General features: G+C 43.2%; 1 protein-coding gene across 1 annotated transcript; it reads left to right on the top strand.

Annotated features, from left to right (window-relative positions):
- The first annotated feature begins 3,653 nt into the window (after nucleotides 1-3,653).
- Nucleotides 3,654-12,530, top strand: LOC129838640 (voltage-dependent calcium channel subunit alpha-2/delta-1-like). Its single transcript, XM_055905750.1, has 8 exons — nucleotides 3,654-3,729; nucleotides 3,921-3,971; nucleotides 7,842-7,941; nucleotides 9,631-9,789; nucleotides 11,061-11,171; nucleotides 11,766-11,844; nucleotides 12,102-12,151; nucleotides 12,408-12,530. Exons 1-8 carry the CDS (start codon nucleotides 3,671-3,673, stop codon nucleotides 12,513-12,515), a joined length of 717 nt encoding a protein of 238 aa, XP_055761725.1. The 5' UTR covers nucleotides 3,654-3,670; the 3' UTR covers nucleotides 12,516-12,530.
- The last annotated feature ends 339 nt before the right edge of the window (nucleotides 12,531-12,869 follow it).

The following is a 12,869-nucleotide window of genomic DNA, read 5'->3' as shown; positions in this document are numbered from 1 at the left end:
CACACACACACACACACACACACACACACACACACACACACACACACACACACACACACACACACACACACACACACACACACACACACACACACACACAATAGAGCTCTCTCTCACACACACGCGGAGGTTGGGAAAACAGTGAGTCACGGCGATCCCTGTGTTTGTCACCAAGGCCTGGGTAGCTGTGGGCTTGTTGACACACACAGAGGGACGGGGACAGAGACGGGAACAAGGACACGGGGACAGCCATCAATAGCCTCCTCATGCCCTACCTCTGACATGACCGACCTGAAAAGCACTTTGTGAAAATTGTTAATGTAGAAAGTTTTTTTTAAATATACAGTACCAGTCAAAAGTTTGGACACCTAATCATTCAAGAGTTTTTCTTTCTACATTGTAGAATAATAGTGAAGATATCAAAACTATGAAATAACAGATGGAATCATGTAGTAACCAAAAAAGTGTTAAACAAATAAAATAAAGCCAGTCTTTGCCTTGATGACAGCTTTGCACACTCTTGGCATTCTCTCAACCAGCTTCATAAGGAATGCTTTTCCAACCATCTTGAAGGAGTTCCCACATATGCTGAGCACTTGTTGGCTGGTTTTACTTCACTCTGCAGTCCAACTCATCCCAAACCTTCTCAATTGGGTTGAGGTTGGGTGATTGTGGAGGCCAGGTCATCTGATGCAGCACTCCATCACTCTCCTTGGTCAAATAGCCCTTACACAGACTGGAGGTGTGTTCTGGGTCATTGTCCTGTTGAAAAACAAATGATTGTCCCACTAAGCGCAAACCAGATGGGGTGGCATATCGCTGCAGAATGCTGTGGTAGCCATGCTGGTTAAGTGTGCCTTGAATTCTAAATAAATCACAGACAGTGTCACCAGCAAAGCACCATCACACCTCCTCTATGCTTCACTGTGGGAACCACACATGCAGATATCAATCAATCAATCAAATGTATTTATAAAGCCCTTTTTACATCAGCTGGTGTCACAAAGTGCTATACAGAAACCAGCCTAAAGCCCCAAACAACAAGCAATGCAGATGTAGAAGCACAGTGGTTAGGAAAAACTCCCTAGAAAGGCAAGGAACCTAGGAAGAAACTTAGAGAGGAACCAGGCTCTGAGGGGTGACCAGTCCTCTTCTGGCTGTGCCGGGTGGAGATTATAACAGTACATAGCCAAGATGTTCAAACATTCATAGATGACCAGCAGGGTCAAGTCATAATAATCGCAGTGGTTGTCGAGGGTGCAACAGGTCAGCACGACCAGGTGGACTGGGGACAGCAAGGAGTCATCAGGCCAGGTAGTCCTGAGGCATGGTCCTAGGGCTCAGGTCCTCAGAGAGAGAGAGAGAGAATTAGAGAGAGCATACTTAAATTCACACAGGACTCCGGATAAGACAGGAGAGGACTCCAGATATAACAGACTGACCCTAGCCCCCCGAAACATAAACTATTGCAGCATAATTACTGGAGGCTGAGACAGGAGGGGTCGGGAGACACTGTGGCCCCGTCCGACTATACCCCGGATAGAGCCAACCTGGCAGGTTGAAAAATGGAGCTCTATAGGAGAAAGCCCTGCCTCCAGCTGTTTGCTTAGAAATTCTAGAGACATTAAGGTGGCCTGTGTAGGTGGCCTGTGTACGTGTAGGTATGTATGGCAGAACCAAATCGGGAAGATAGGTAGGAGCAAGCCCATGTAATGCTTTGTAGGTTAGCAGTAGAACCTTGAAATCAGCCCTGGCCTTAACAGGAAGCCAGTGTAGAGAGGATAGCACTGGAGTAATATGATCAAATTTTTTGGTTCTAGTCAAGATTCTAGCACCCGTGTTTAGCACTAATGGAAGTAAGATCTAAACCAGGCTAGAACTTCTCCATGTAGACCAATTTGGGTTTCCAATCTCTCCAAAAGAATGAGGTGATCGATGGTATCAAAAAGAGCACTAAGGTCTAGGAGCACGAGGACAGATGCAGAGCCTTGGTCTGACGCCATTAAAAAGTAATTTACCACCTTCACGAGTGCAGTCTCAGTGCTATGATGGGGTCTAAAACCAGACTGAAGCATTTCGCATATATTGTTAGTCTTCAGGAAGGCAGTGAGTTGCTGCGCAACAGCTTTTTCTAAACTTTTTGAGAGGAATGTGAGATTTGATATAGGCTGCTCACCTACTCTGCGTCTCACAAAGACACGGCGGTTGGAACCAAAAATCTCAAATTTGGACTCCTCAGACGAAAGGACAGATTTCCACCAGTCTCATGTCCATTGCTTGTGTTTCTTGGCCCAAGCAAGTCTCTTCTTCTTATTGGTGTCCTTTAGTAGTGGTTTCTTTGCAACAATTTGACCATGAAGGCCTGATTCACGCAGTCTCCTCTGAACAATTAATGTTGAGATGTGTTTGTTACTTGAACTCTGTGAAGCGTTTATTTGTGCTGCAATATGAGGTGCAGTTAACTCTAATGAACTTATCCTCTGCAGCAGAGGTAACTCTGGGTCTTCCTTACCTGTGGCGTTCCTTATGAGAGCCAGTTTCATCATAGCGCTTGATGGTTTTTGCGACTGCACTTCAAGAAACTTTAACAATTCATGACATTTTCCGTATTGACTGACCTTCATGTCTTAAATGAATGATGGACTGTCACTTCTCTTTGCTTATTTGAGCTGTTCTTGCCATAATATGGACTTGGTCTTTTACCAAATAAGGCTATCTTCTCTATACCACCCCTACCTTGTCACAACACAACTGATTGTCTCAAACACATGAAGAAGGAAAGACATTCCACCATTAACTTTTAACTGTTAATTGAAATGCATTCCAGGTGACTACCTCATGAAGATGGCAGAGAGAATGCCAAGAGTGTGCAAAGCTGTCATGAAGGCAAACGGTGGCTACTTTGAAGAATCTAAAATCTAAAATATATTTTGATTTGTTGAACACTTTTTTGGTTACTACATGTGTTATTTGATGGTGTTGATGTCTTCACTATTATTCTACAACCTAGAAAATAGTGAAAATAAAGAAAAGCCCTTGATTGAGTAGGCGTGTCCAAACTTTTGACTGGTACTGTATTTCAGATGTGTTGAATATAATAACTTCAGCTGAAACTTTATTAAGCATGTGCTAAAGCAATCTATTCACTCTTTATGATAGTAAGTTCAACTGGGATTCAAGTAAGTTTAAGTTGAGAAAAATGAAGAAACCTACACACTGCTCTTGCTAGTATCACTGCTGTTTATTAAGCTTTATGTATCGGCCTTAAGGCCTTCTTTAGAGCTTGTGTGAGTGTTTTTAAGTTGCACCCTTATGTAGACATTGCTCCACCCACATTCGTTCAATGCAGCGAATGGTGTTGAAGCCAAGGAAAATGAAACGTGTTACCAAATATAACAATGTGCATTTCAGAAGTATTCTAATAAAATGTGAACATAAAACGTATTCAACACGTCTGTAAAACCACATTTAGAATCAAAGTAAGTTGAATTTAAAATGCAGTGTTTAAAGTCAAACTGTTATGATGTATGTAACATTCAGCTGGTTGTAGTCTCTGTCTGGACTCAAATTAAGCATTATGCTTTTACTGTGAAGTGTGTTGTCTTTTCAAATGCACTTTAAATAAAGTTTGATTTGATTTAAATTGTCTTTGTACCCAGCATCCCCTTGGATGGACTCGCGAAAAACGCCCAATAAGATCGACCTCTACGACGTCCGGCGGCGACCGTGGTGAGTGGAGACATACACACACACACACAAAGATGCATAACCCTGTTACTTTACAATTGACATTTAAAAGTCAGACTGCTTTTGACAATATTTTTTTCTTCTGTTTGTCTATTTGTTGGAATCATAAGACATAAGGTAAAAGTTTCAAGTGTTTTTTCACCGCTGTATTTATTTGCTTGTTTGTTTACCAGGTACATCCAGGGGGCAGCGTCGCCTAAGGACATGCTGATCCTAGTGGATGCGTGAGTGACTCTCTTTTTGTGATTCATATTTACAGTCAGAATCATGACCAGTCTAAAAAACAAGTTCTGACGTCCCCCCACCACCAGCCTGTAATGCTGAGCTTAGAGCTGCATCAGCACTCTCATGACTTGGAGAGACTGAGGAAATAGAATACATCATGAACTATAGCGAAAACATCATTTGTTTTGCTGTGAATGTACACTACCGTTCAAAAGTTTGGGGTCCCTTAGAGGGTTTTCTAATGATCAATTAGCCTTTTAAAATGATCAACTTGGATTAGCTAACACAACGGGCCATTGGAACACAGGAGTGATGGTTGCTGATAATGGGCATCTGTACACCTATGTAGATATTCCATTAAAAATAATCTGCCGTTTTGAGCTACAATAGTCATTTACAAGATTAACAATGTCTAGACTGTATTTCTGATCAATTTGATGTTATTTTAATGGACAAAAAATGTGCTTTTCTTTCAAAAACAAGAACATTTCTAAGTGACCCCAAACTTTTGAACGGTAGTGTATACCTAAGAATTCTCAACCACAATTACACGTTTGTTTGCATTTTTATATTTTACTAATCTTGTTCAAGGTGAATTACAGTCAGTGGTTAGTATTACACAGACCTTACACATAGGGGCTCCCGAGTGGCACAGAGGTCTAAGGCACTGTGCTAGACTGTGCTAGAGGCATCATTCCAGGCTTTATCACAACCGGCCGTGATTGGGAGTCCCATACGGCAGCACACAATTGGCCCAGCGGCATCTGGGTTTGGCCGGGGTAGGCCGTGGTTGTAAATAAGAATTTGTTCTTAACTGACTTGTCTAGTTATATAAAGGTTAAAGAAAAAGGAAATGAAACAACATCGGAACACGCTAATAAGTACACCCTTTTCATTGTTTTGAACAGAAAATATAAAGCAATACGACAATAGGAATTGTCTGTTGAAAAATGGGAAAACCCTGTAGGTGTCGTAATGGAGTGCCTACAATTCAGGAACTCACTTATTTGCTTTCTTGTAGAACTAAAGTGACAGTGGTTGTGTAAGTGCTGCTACTACCTGTAGCCTGCTTTACACACCTGATACAAGGCAATTACAAGAGTCCCTATAAACTCCCATAATACTCCCTGGGTATATGGCTATTTAATGCAAAGTACATCAGAAATCACTTGGAAACTTGGAAAAGTAGAGCAAGACAGCCAGACTACTTTATCTTAAAGATGAAAGATTAAACTTTTTGGGGGGACCCAACCCAAATTCACAAAGATTTATTGATCTGTCATTCTCACTGAAAGCAGGTCTAAGAAATGATACACCAACTTCAAAAAGCTGAAAATAGAATATTTTGGGTTATGTGAAAGATATTTCACAGCAGTTTAGATGGTATAATGATTCTCTACACTAGACTTGCTTGTTTTGTCACCTAAATAGAAATTAGGCAAACTATTACAATTTTAACAACCAGGAAATGGCGTAGTGATTTCTGCATAGTGCATCTTTAATCAAACCACTATATGCTATTGTATCAACTACACACTAGGCTATCAATGTCATGGTTATCAAGTTCATCAGCAAATCCCTGCTGTATACTGTACATAACAAACATAACGGTATCATCTTATTATGTGCTAATGAGAATTGCCTATAGGGAGTTTTTTTTTTGGTCATTGAACTAAAAGGATTTGTCTATATTAGATGGGTAAAGCCCGTGCCACCGCGACACACCCTGATTAATCGGCTGTGCCTGGAATGGAAAGGCTGGCACCGCGCCAGCACCTAAATGAGAACAATAAAAAAGATATATGAAAAATCCATTTCGCCCCCTTAGCTCTTGACGCGAGGTAGATAATTGGCGGGCCCGATTGACAGGCTATTTCAACATCAAAGCTGTGCCGCTGCCGTCGTGGTGATGCCCGGGCAGAAGGAGTATAAAAGACGCTTCACTCCTCCTTTTTTCCGTTTGGTGCATTTTGTCTTTACCTGCACCCTGCATGTCTTTATATATACACCATCTGCTCTCTACTTCTCTCACATCCAATTTTAACTTGAGTGGTGCTATGTTCAAGTGTAGGCCTATATCATTAAATGTCCAATTCTCGGCGCCGCTACGACAACACGAAATGTCAGAATTAAAGTGACTCACTCTATGCTAATGTTAGCCTTTCATGTAGCGTTAGTGTCGGCTAGAGGAGGCATGGTGATAGCGCTTTAAGTCCACTGCTGGGTTAGCCTAATGACGCTAGCCACTTCCCCTCACATGTTTATCCTGATAGGCCTATATCTAGAGAGCCTATTAGTGTTAGCTAAAAGCCTAGTAGTCACGCGGCCTGTGGTTGTTTTAATGCCTCTTTGTCTCTGTGTGTGTCCCAAATGGCAGCCTATTCCCTATAGTGCACTACTTTTGACCAGAGTCCCATAAGGCGCTAGTAAAAAGTAGTGCACTGTATAGGGAATAGGGTGCCATTTAGCACACGACCCATGTCTCCCACTTCATCACACTCAATGTTAGTTTTATAGCTTCAGCCGTGGCAAATTTAAAGGGCAATGTCTTTCTGGGCCCCTGAATGCTAACAGGCTAGTTAGTGGTCTTATTGCATATGTAATGACGGCACCACACTCAGGCCTAGTGCTAAATATGAATTACAGTATTGTTGAGTTGGTTGAGTCAGATACATGTGTTGTTTATGTGGTCTGATTCCCCTTGCTCAATACCCTGCTGCGGATATTGATGTGTTCATCTAAGAGATATTCAATTGAAATTCCTCCACACAAACAAGAGAAATACAACAGACTATTTTAGCTCTTGGCTGAAGGAAGCAATCCAGTTCAAGTTATATCCAGATCAAACAAACACATATTTGTCTGGAGAACACAGTCATAGATGTGTAACATCTGGTAATAGCCTGCTCCTGTGGTACTTAATGGCCTTTCTCTCCTTCCTGTAGGTGTCTGAGTTAACGGCCTTTCTCTCCTTCCTGTAGGTGTCTGAGTTAATGGTCTTTCTCTCCTTCCTGTAGGTGTTTGAGTTAATGGTCTTTCTCTCCTTCCTGTAGGTGTCTGAGTTAACGGCCTTTCTCTCCTTCCTGTAGGTGTCTGAGTTAATGGTCTTTCTCTCCTTCCTGTAGGTGTCTGAGTTAATGGCCTTTCTCTCCTTCCTGTAGGTGTCTGAGTTAATGGCCTTTCTCTCCTTCCTGTAGGTGTCTGAGTTAACGGCCTTTCTCTCCTTCCTGTAGGTGTCTGAGTTAACGGCCTTTCTCTCCTTCCTGTAGGTGTCTGAGTTAATGGCCTTTCTCTCCTTCCTGTAGGTGTCTGAGTTAATGGCCTTTCTCTCCTTCCTGTAGGTGTCTGAGTTAACGGCCTTTCTCTCCTTCCTGTAGGTGTTTGAGTTAATGGCCTTTCTCTCCTTCCTGTAGGTGTCTGAGTTAATGGCCTTTCTCTCCTTCCTGTAGGTGTCTGAGTTAACGGCCTTTCTCTCCTTCCTGTAGGTGTCTGAGTTAATGGCCTTTCTCTCCTTCCTGTAGGTGTCTGAGTTAATGGCCTTTCTCTCCTTCCTGTAGGTGTCTGAGTTAACGGCCTTTCTCTCCTTCCTGTAGGTGTCTGAGTTAATGGCCTTTCTCTCCTTCCTGTAGGTGTCTGAGTTAATGGCCTTTCTCTCCTTCCTGTAGGTGTCTGAGTTAATGGCCTTTCTCTCCTTCCTGTAGGTGTCTGAGTTAATGGCATTTCTCTCCTTCCTGTAGGTGTCTGAGTTAATGGCCTTTCTCTCCTTCCTGTAGGTGTCTGAGTTAACGCTCAAACTGATCCACACCTCCAAACCAGACAATGACTGTTGTCATAGATATGTAATAACAGGTTATAACGTCTGTCCGTAGGAGTGGCAGTGTCTCTGGCCTCACCCTGAAGCTAATCCACACCTCTGTCAACGAGATGCTGGAGACCCTGTCTGACGATGACTACGTCAATGTGGTCTATGTGAGTATCCAAGGCAGTTGGCAGAACGTGGTCTTTACACATAGGCCATTTATAGGACGAATGGAATGACTGTGATCTTTACCCATTATAATTATAGGACGAATGCAATGACTTTGTGCTAGTCGTTATTGTGTTTGAGGAATGGGTTCTTGGAATGAAAAGCCAACTGACATTTACTCCTGAGGTGCTGACCTGTTGCACCCTCTATAACCACTGTGATTATTATTTGACCCTGCTGGTCATCTAGGAACGCTTGATCATCTTGAAGAACGATCTGGCCTTAATGGCCATGTACTCTTATCTCCACCGGCACAGCCAGAAGAGGACTGGCCACCCCTCCCCCCACTCTCTAGGTTTCTTCCTAGGTTCCTGCCTTTCTAGGGAGTTTTTCCTAGCCACTGTGCTTCTACATCTGCATTGCTTGCTGTTTGGGGTTTTAGGCTGGGTTTCTGGCCTTTTGGTTAAAGTGATCTGGATGAGTGGATGGATTTGTATGTCTTTAATCAGATATGGGCTTGAATGCACACATGAATGTACTGTGTGTGTGTGTGTGTGTGTGTGTGTGTGTGTGTGTGTGTGTGTGTGTGTGTGTGTGTGTGTGTGTGTGTGTGTGTGTGTGTTAGAGAGAGACTGGTTGTACAGATGGTGATGCTGATATCATTGTCCCCACAGACCCCTCCCACCCCAGATGTTCGAAACGTGACAGTGACTAATTTCTCTGTCTCCGTGTGCTTCACACACACACACACACACACCCACAGCAGAGAAGTAGACCTCTTTGTTTGCTGTTGTGTGTGTCTGTAGTGATAGTTTGTGCACTGATCTCTGTAACTGGAGTGTCTGTAGTAGTGATCTCTGTAACGGGAGTGTCTGTAGCAGTGATCTCTGTAACTGGAGTGTCTGTAGCAGTGATCTCTGTAACTGGGGTGTCTGTAGCAGCGATCTCTGTAACTGGAGTGTCTGTAGCAGTGATCTCTGTAACTGGAGTGTCTGTAGCAGTGATCTTTGGAACTGGAGTGTCTGTAGCAGTGATCTTTGGAACTGGAGTGTCTGTAGCAGTGATCTCTGTAACGGGAGTGTCTGTAGCAGTGATCTCTGTAACTGGAGTGTCTGTAGCAGTGATCTCTGTAACTGGAGTGTCGGTAGCAGTGATCTCTGTAACTGGAGTGTGTATAGCAGTGATCTCTGTAACGGGAGTGTCTGTAGCAGTGATCTCTGTAACTGGAGTGTCTGTAGCAGTGATCTCTGTAACTGGAGTGTCGGTAGCAGTGATCTCTGTAACTGGAGTGTGTATAGCAGTGATCTCTGTAACTGGAGTGTCTGTAGCAGTGATCTTTTCTTGTGTATGTAAATGTGTACAGAATGATATCAGTGCCCCTTTCAAATGACTAATATTAGTATTTCTAACAACAGACTGTACCAAACATCAATGCCTTAAAATGCAGAGCCGTATTCCCTGTTATGTGTGTGGGTGTGTAGGAACGTATATGTATGGCTCATCCTCTGTCTCAGTGGGAGACTTTTCTATTTCTCTCATTCAGTTCAATGATAATTCAACAACTCATCCCTCCTCTCTCTCTCCCTCCCCCTCCCTCTGTCCCTCTGTCTGGTACAGTTCAATGATAATTCAACAACTCATCCCTCCTCTCTCTCTCCCTCCCCCTCCCTCTGTCTCCCTGTCTGGTACAGTTCAATGATAAAGCGGTGAAGGCGGCATGCTTTCAGAACCTGGTCCAGGCCAACGTGCGGAACAAGAGGTTCCTGAAGGATGCTGTGCGGAACATCTCAGCCAAGGGCATCACAAACTACAAAGGCGGCTTCGAGTTGGCCTTCGAGCAGCTCTCATCGGTAGGGGATGAGAGTGTGTGTGTGCTATAGTTTGCTGTGTTTGAATGTATGCACGTACATGCGTGTGTGCATGAGGTTGTGTTAGTTAGGAGGGACTGTGGTGTGGCGTGTGTGAGTGTGTGAGTGCATTCAAGAGAGTGAGCGAGAAAGCGAGAGGAAAAGAAGAGGGAGGGAGAGAGGCATGGCCAGTGTGTCTACAAAACATTAAACATATCCCTTGTATTTTTCCATTCCAACTCTTCAGACTTTGTGTCGCCTGGGTTTTCCCTGTTTTCCATTAGCCCACGTGGTTGATGTAACTCGATGTAATTGAGACATTAGATTAGCTTGAATGATGAGAATAACAATGGAAACACAAGCTATAGTACTAGTAATCGCCCCAGAGGAGACCACCTGTTATTGTTGTCACGTATCGCCATCTGCTGGTGATTTTGGCCATTTCACTCTTCTATTTGTTTCTAATCACTTGGGTTGTAATTCATTTGGTCACACTGTAGCAAAACGTTTGTTATTGGACAACTTCAGGTAGTCTCTCTCCCTGTTTCAGTCCATTTTCCTCCATTTGGTTCCTAATAAATAGGACCCTAATGGCGATACATTAAACCTTTTTCCATCAAACCTTATTTTGATGGGGTGCCCACTTTCATAAATGAAATTAAATGATTTGTAAAAAGGAAGGTCAGCACTCTTAGAATGAAGTTTATTTAAAGTAAAATAAGTGGATTTAATTGGCAATGTTTTGTTCAGGTCTGACCTTTTCAATTCAATAAATCTTAATTGTCCCATCCTAAAGGTCAATTAGTTTGAGTACAACAAATACAAGACCTTGTATTTGATCTTACAATAACTGATTTTCTGATGGTTTGTAAATACACAGTGCATCGTAAACCTAATCACTGTGCTTCAGTCATTTAAATGACATAAAATGTATGTTGTGTTGTTCCCCCCCCCCCCCCCCCCGTCTCTGTGTCCCTACTCATCCTCTCTCTCGTTCTCTCTCTGTGCTGTGTCCCCCCCCCGTCTCTGTGTCCCTACTCATCCTCTCTCGTTCTCTCTCTGTGCTGTGTCCCCCCCCCCGTCTCTGTGTCCCTACTCATCCTCTCTCTCGTTCTCTCTCTGTGCTGTGTCCCCCCCCCCGTCTCTGTGTCCCTACTCATCCTCTCTCTCGTTCTCTCTATGTGCTGTGTCCCCACTCCCCCCCTCTCTCTCTTTCTCTCTCTGTGAACCCACTCTTTCTATCCCCCCTCCGTCATCCCCCTCTCTCTCTCTAGTTGAACGTGACCCAGGGCAGGGCGTTGTGTAACAAGATCATCATGCTGTTCACTGACGGAGGAGAGGAGAGGGCCCAGGAGATCTTCCAGAAGTATAACGCTGACAAAAAGGTTGGTTGAGAGATGGTGACGTCTCCTACACACAGACATAAGGAACCCTCAGGAAGAGGTTCTGTGGGTAGTTTACATGATCCTGGGGAAGATCTCCATCAGAGGAGTTGCTGCTACAGGATGCATTCTGTTGTGCATAAATCAAAGCGCTTCAATTACTCAATGATACAGATGTGTTTATCACGGGTGGCTGGTTGCACCTTAATTGGGGAGGACGGACTCATGGTAATGGCTGCAACAGAATCCATGGAATAGTATTCAAACACATCAAATACATATTTTCCTAGTGTCTGATACCATTCCAGTCACTCCATTCCAGTCATTATTATGAGCCGTCCTCCCCTCACCAGCCTCCTGAGGTGTGTATATTTCTTCATAATCGGCCGTATACTGTGTAAATATGTTTGGTAAGCAGAGTGTAGAAATCCCAGGGCAACGGGTGGACTAGTGTTCCCATCTCTTGCTAGATAATACACACCAACATATACATACTGTAGAGATATAAAAGTCATATGCATACACTGAAACATACTGTACACAGATACATACATGTTAAATCTATTTGTGACCCTTGATCCTATGTTAACCCTTTAGGTGCGGATATTCACGTTCTCAGTGGGCCAACACAACTATGACAAAGGACCAATCCAGTGGATGGCCTGCACCAACAAAGGTACGCAACACACATACGTCATGGCCCTGCCTGAATACTACATCCTTCCTACCTATTTCATATGACTAGATTAGGAGAAGCAATGTGTCCACACCAATGCTTTTACAGTAGGACCATGTCAGACAAGAGACGACTTCCAGGAAGGGAACAAGGATGCATTGTCATGGAATTCAATCAGAGCCAAAGTCTTCCATACTGTGTCCTGGTATGTTATATTGTAAATGATGACGTGTAAAGGTGAAATACTTGTGTTCCAGGGTACTATTACGAAATCCCCTCCATCGGTGCTATCAGGATCAACACTCAGGTAAACAGTAATCAAATAGATCTTAAAACACTGAAGTCTAAACTCAACTATAAGATGCAAACCTTGCTTTGGTGCAAATGTTCAGTAAATCTGGCACGTTGTAGTAATGCTATACAGTGTTTCTACAGTTCTTTAGAGTTTGTGTCTGATGCCCTCTAGTGGTCATATGATACACCTCTCTATATAGTCATGCTATTCAATGCACAGCAGTGATTGTTTCATTGGTTTGGTCTGATTCCTCTCTCACACACAACAGGAGTACCTGGATGTACTGGGAAGGCCCATGGTCAAAGCAAACAACAAGGCCAAGCAGGTTCAATGGACCAACGTTTACCAGGACGCACTGGTACGTTACACCAACTGACACAATGTTGAACGGGGGATGAAATATGAGCCAACAGCAGTGGTGTGAATATAGTTACAGCATCAGAAATAGTGTGAAGTTGTATTCTGAATGGTTACAGTGAAGATGGGTGAAGTGTGTACACTTCAGGGTTGGAGTCAATTCCACAAATGCAATTCTAGATCAATTCTCTCCCTGTAAATTCCATTGAATTAAATTCAAAATACAGGTCAGTCTTTGAATTCAGAGATAATTCAATTCCTCTCAATTCCAAATTCCAAGAATTAAATTCCCTAATTCAATATTATCCCCAATAATTCCAACTCAAATTCAATTCCCCCAGACTTTCAGGCTGGTCATGTCACTGTTCAGACA

This window comes from Salvelinus fontinalis, chromosome 39 (assembly GCF_029448725.1).
Source record: "Salvelinus fontinalis isolate EN_2023a chromosome 39, ASM2944872v1, whole genome shotgun sequence".
In the NCBI taxonomy this organism is placed as follows: domain Eukaryota; kingdom Metazoa; phylum Chordata; class Actinopteri; order Salmoniformes; family Salmonidae; genus Salvelinus; species Salvelinus fontinalis.
The sequence above is the reverse complement of the archived record's forward strand: the minus strand, read 5'-3'. Positions and strand labels throughout refer to the sequence as shown.

Excerpts from the sequence above, each read along its gene's own strand:
- LOC129838640 (XM_055905750.1), top strand. The coding sequence starts at position 3,671 with ATGGACTCGCGAAAAACGCCCAATAAGATCGACCTCTACGACGTCCGG. Across the intron at positions 7,942-9,630 it reads ACTACGTCAATGTGGTCTAT|TTCAATGATAAAGCGGTGAA; the intron begins GTGAGTATCCAA and ends TGTCTGGTACAG. Across the intron at positions 11,845-12,101 it reads GATGGCCTGCACCAACAAAG|GGTACTATTACGAAATCCCC; the intron begins GTACGCAACACA and ends CTTGTGTTCCAG.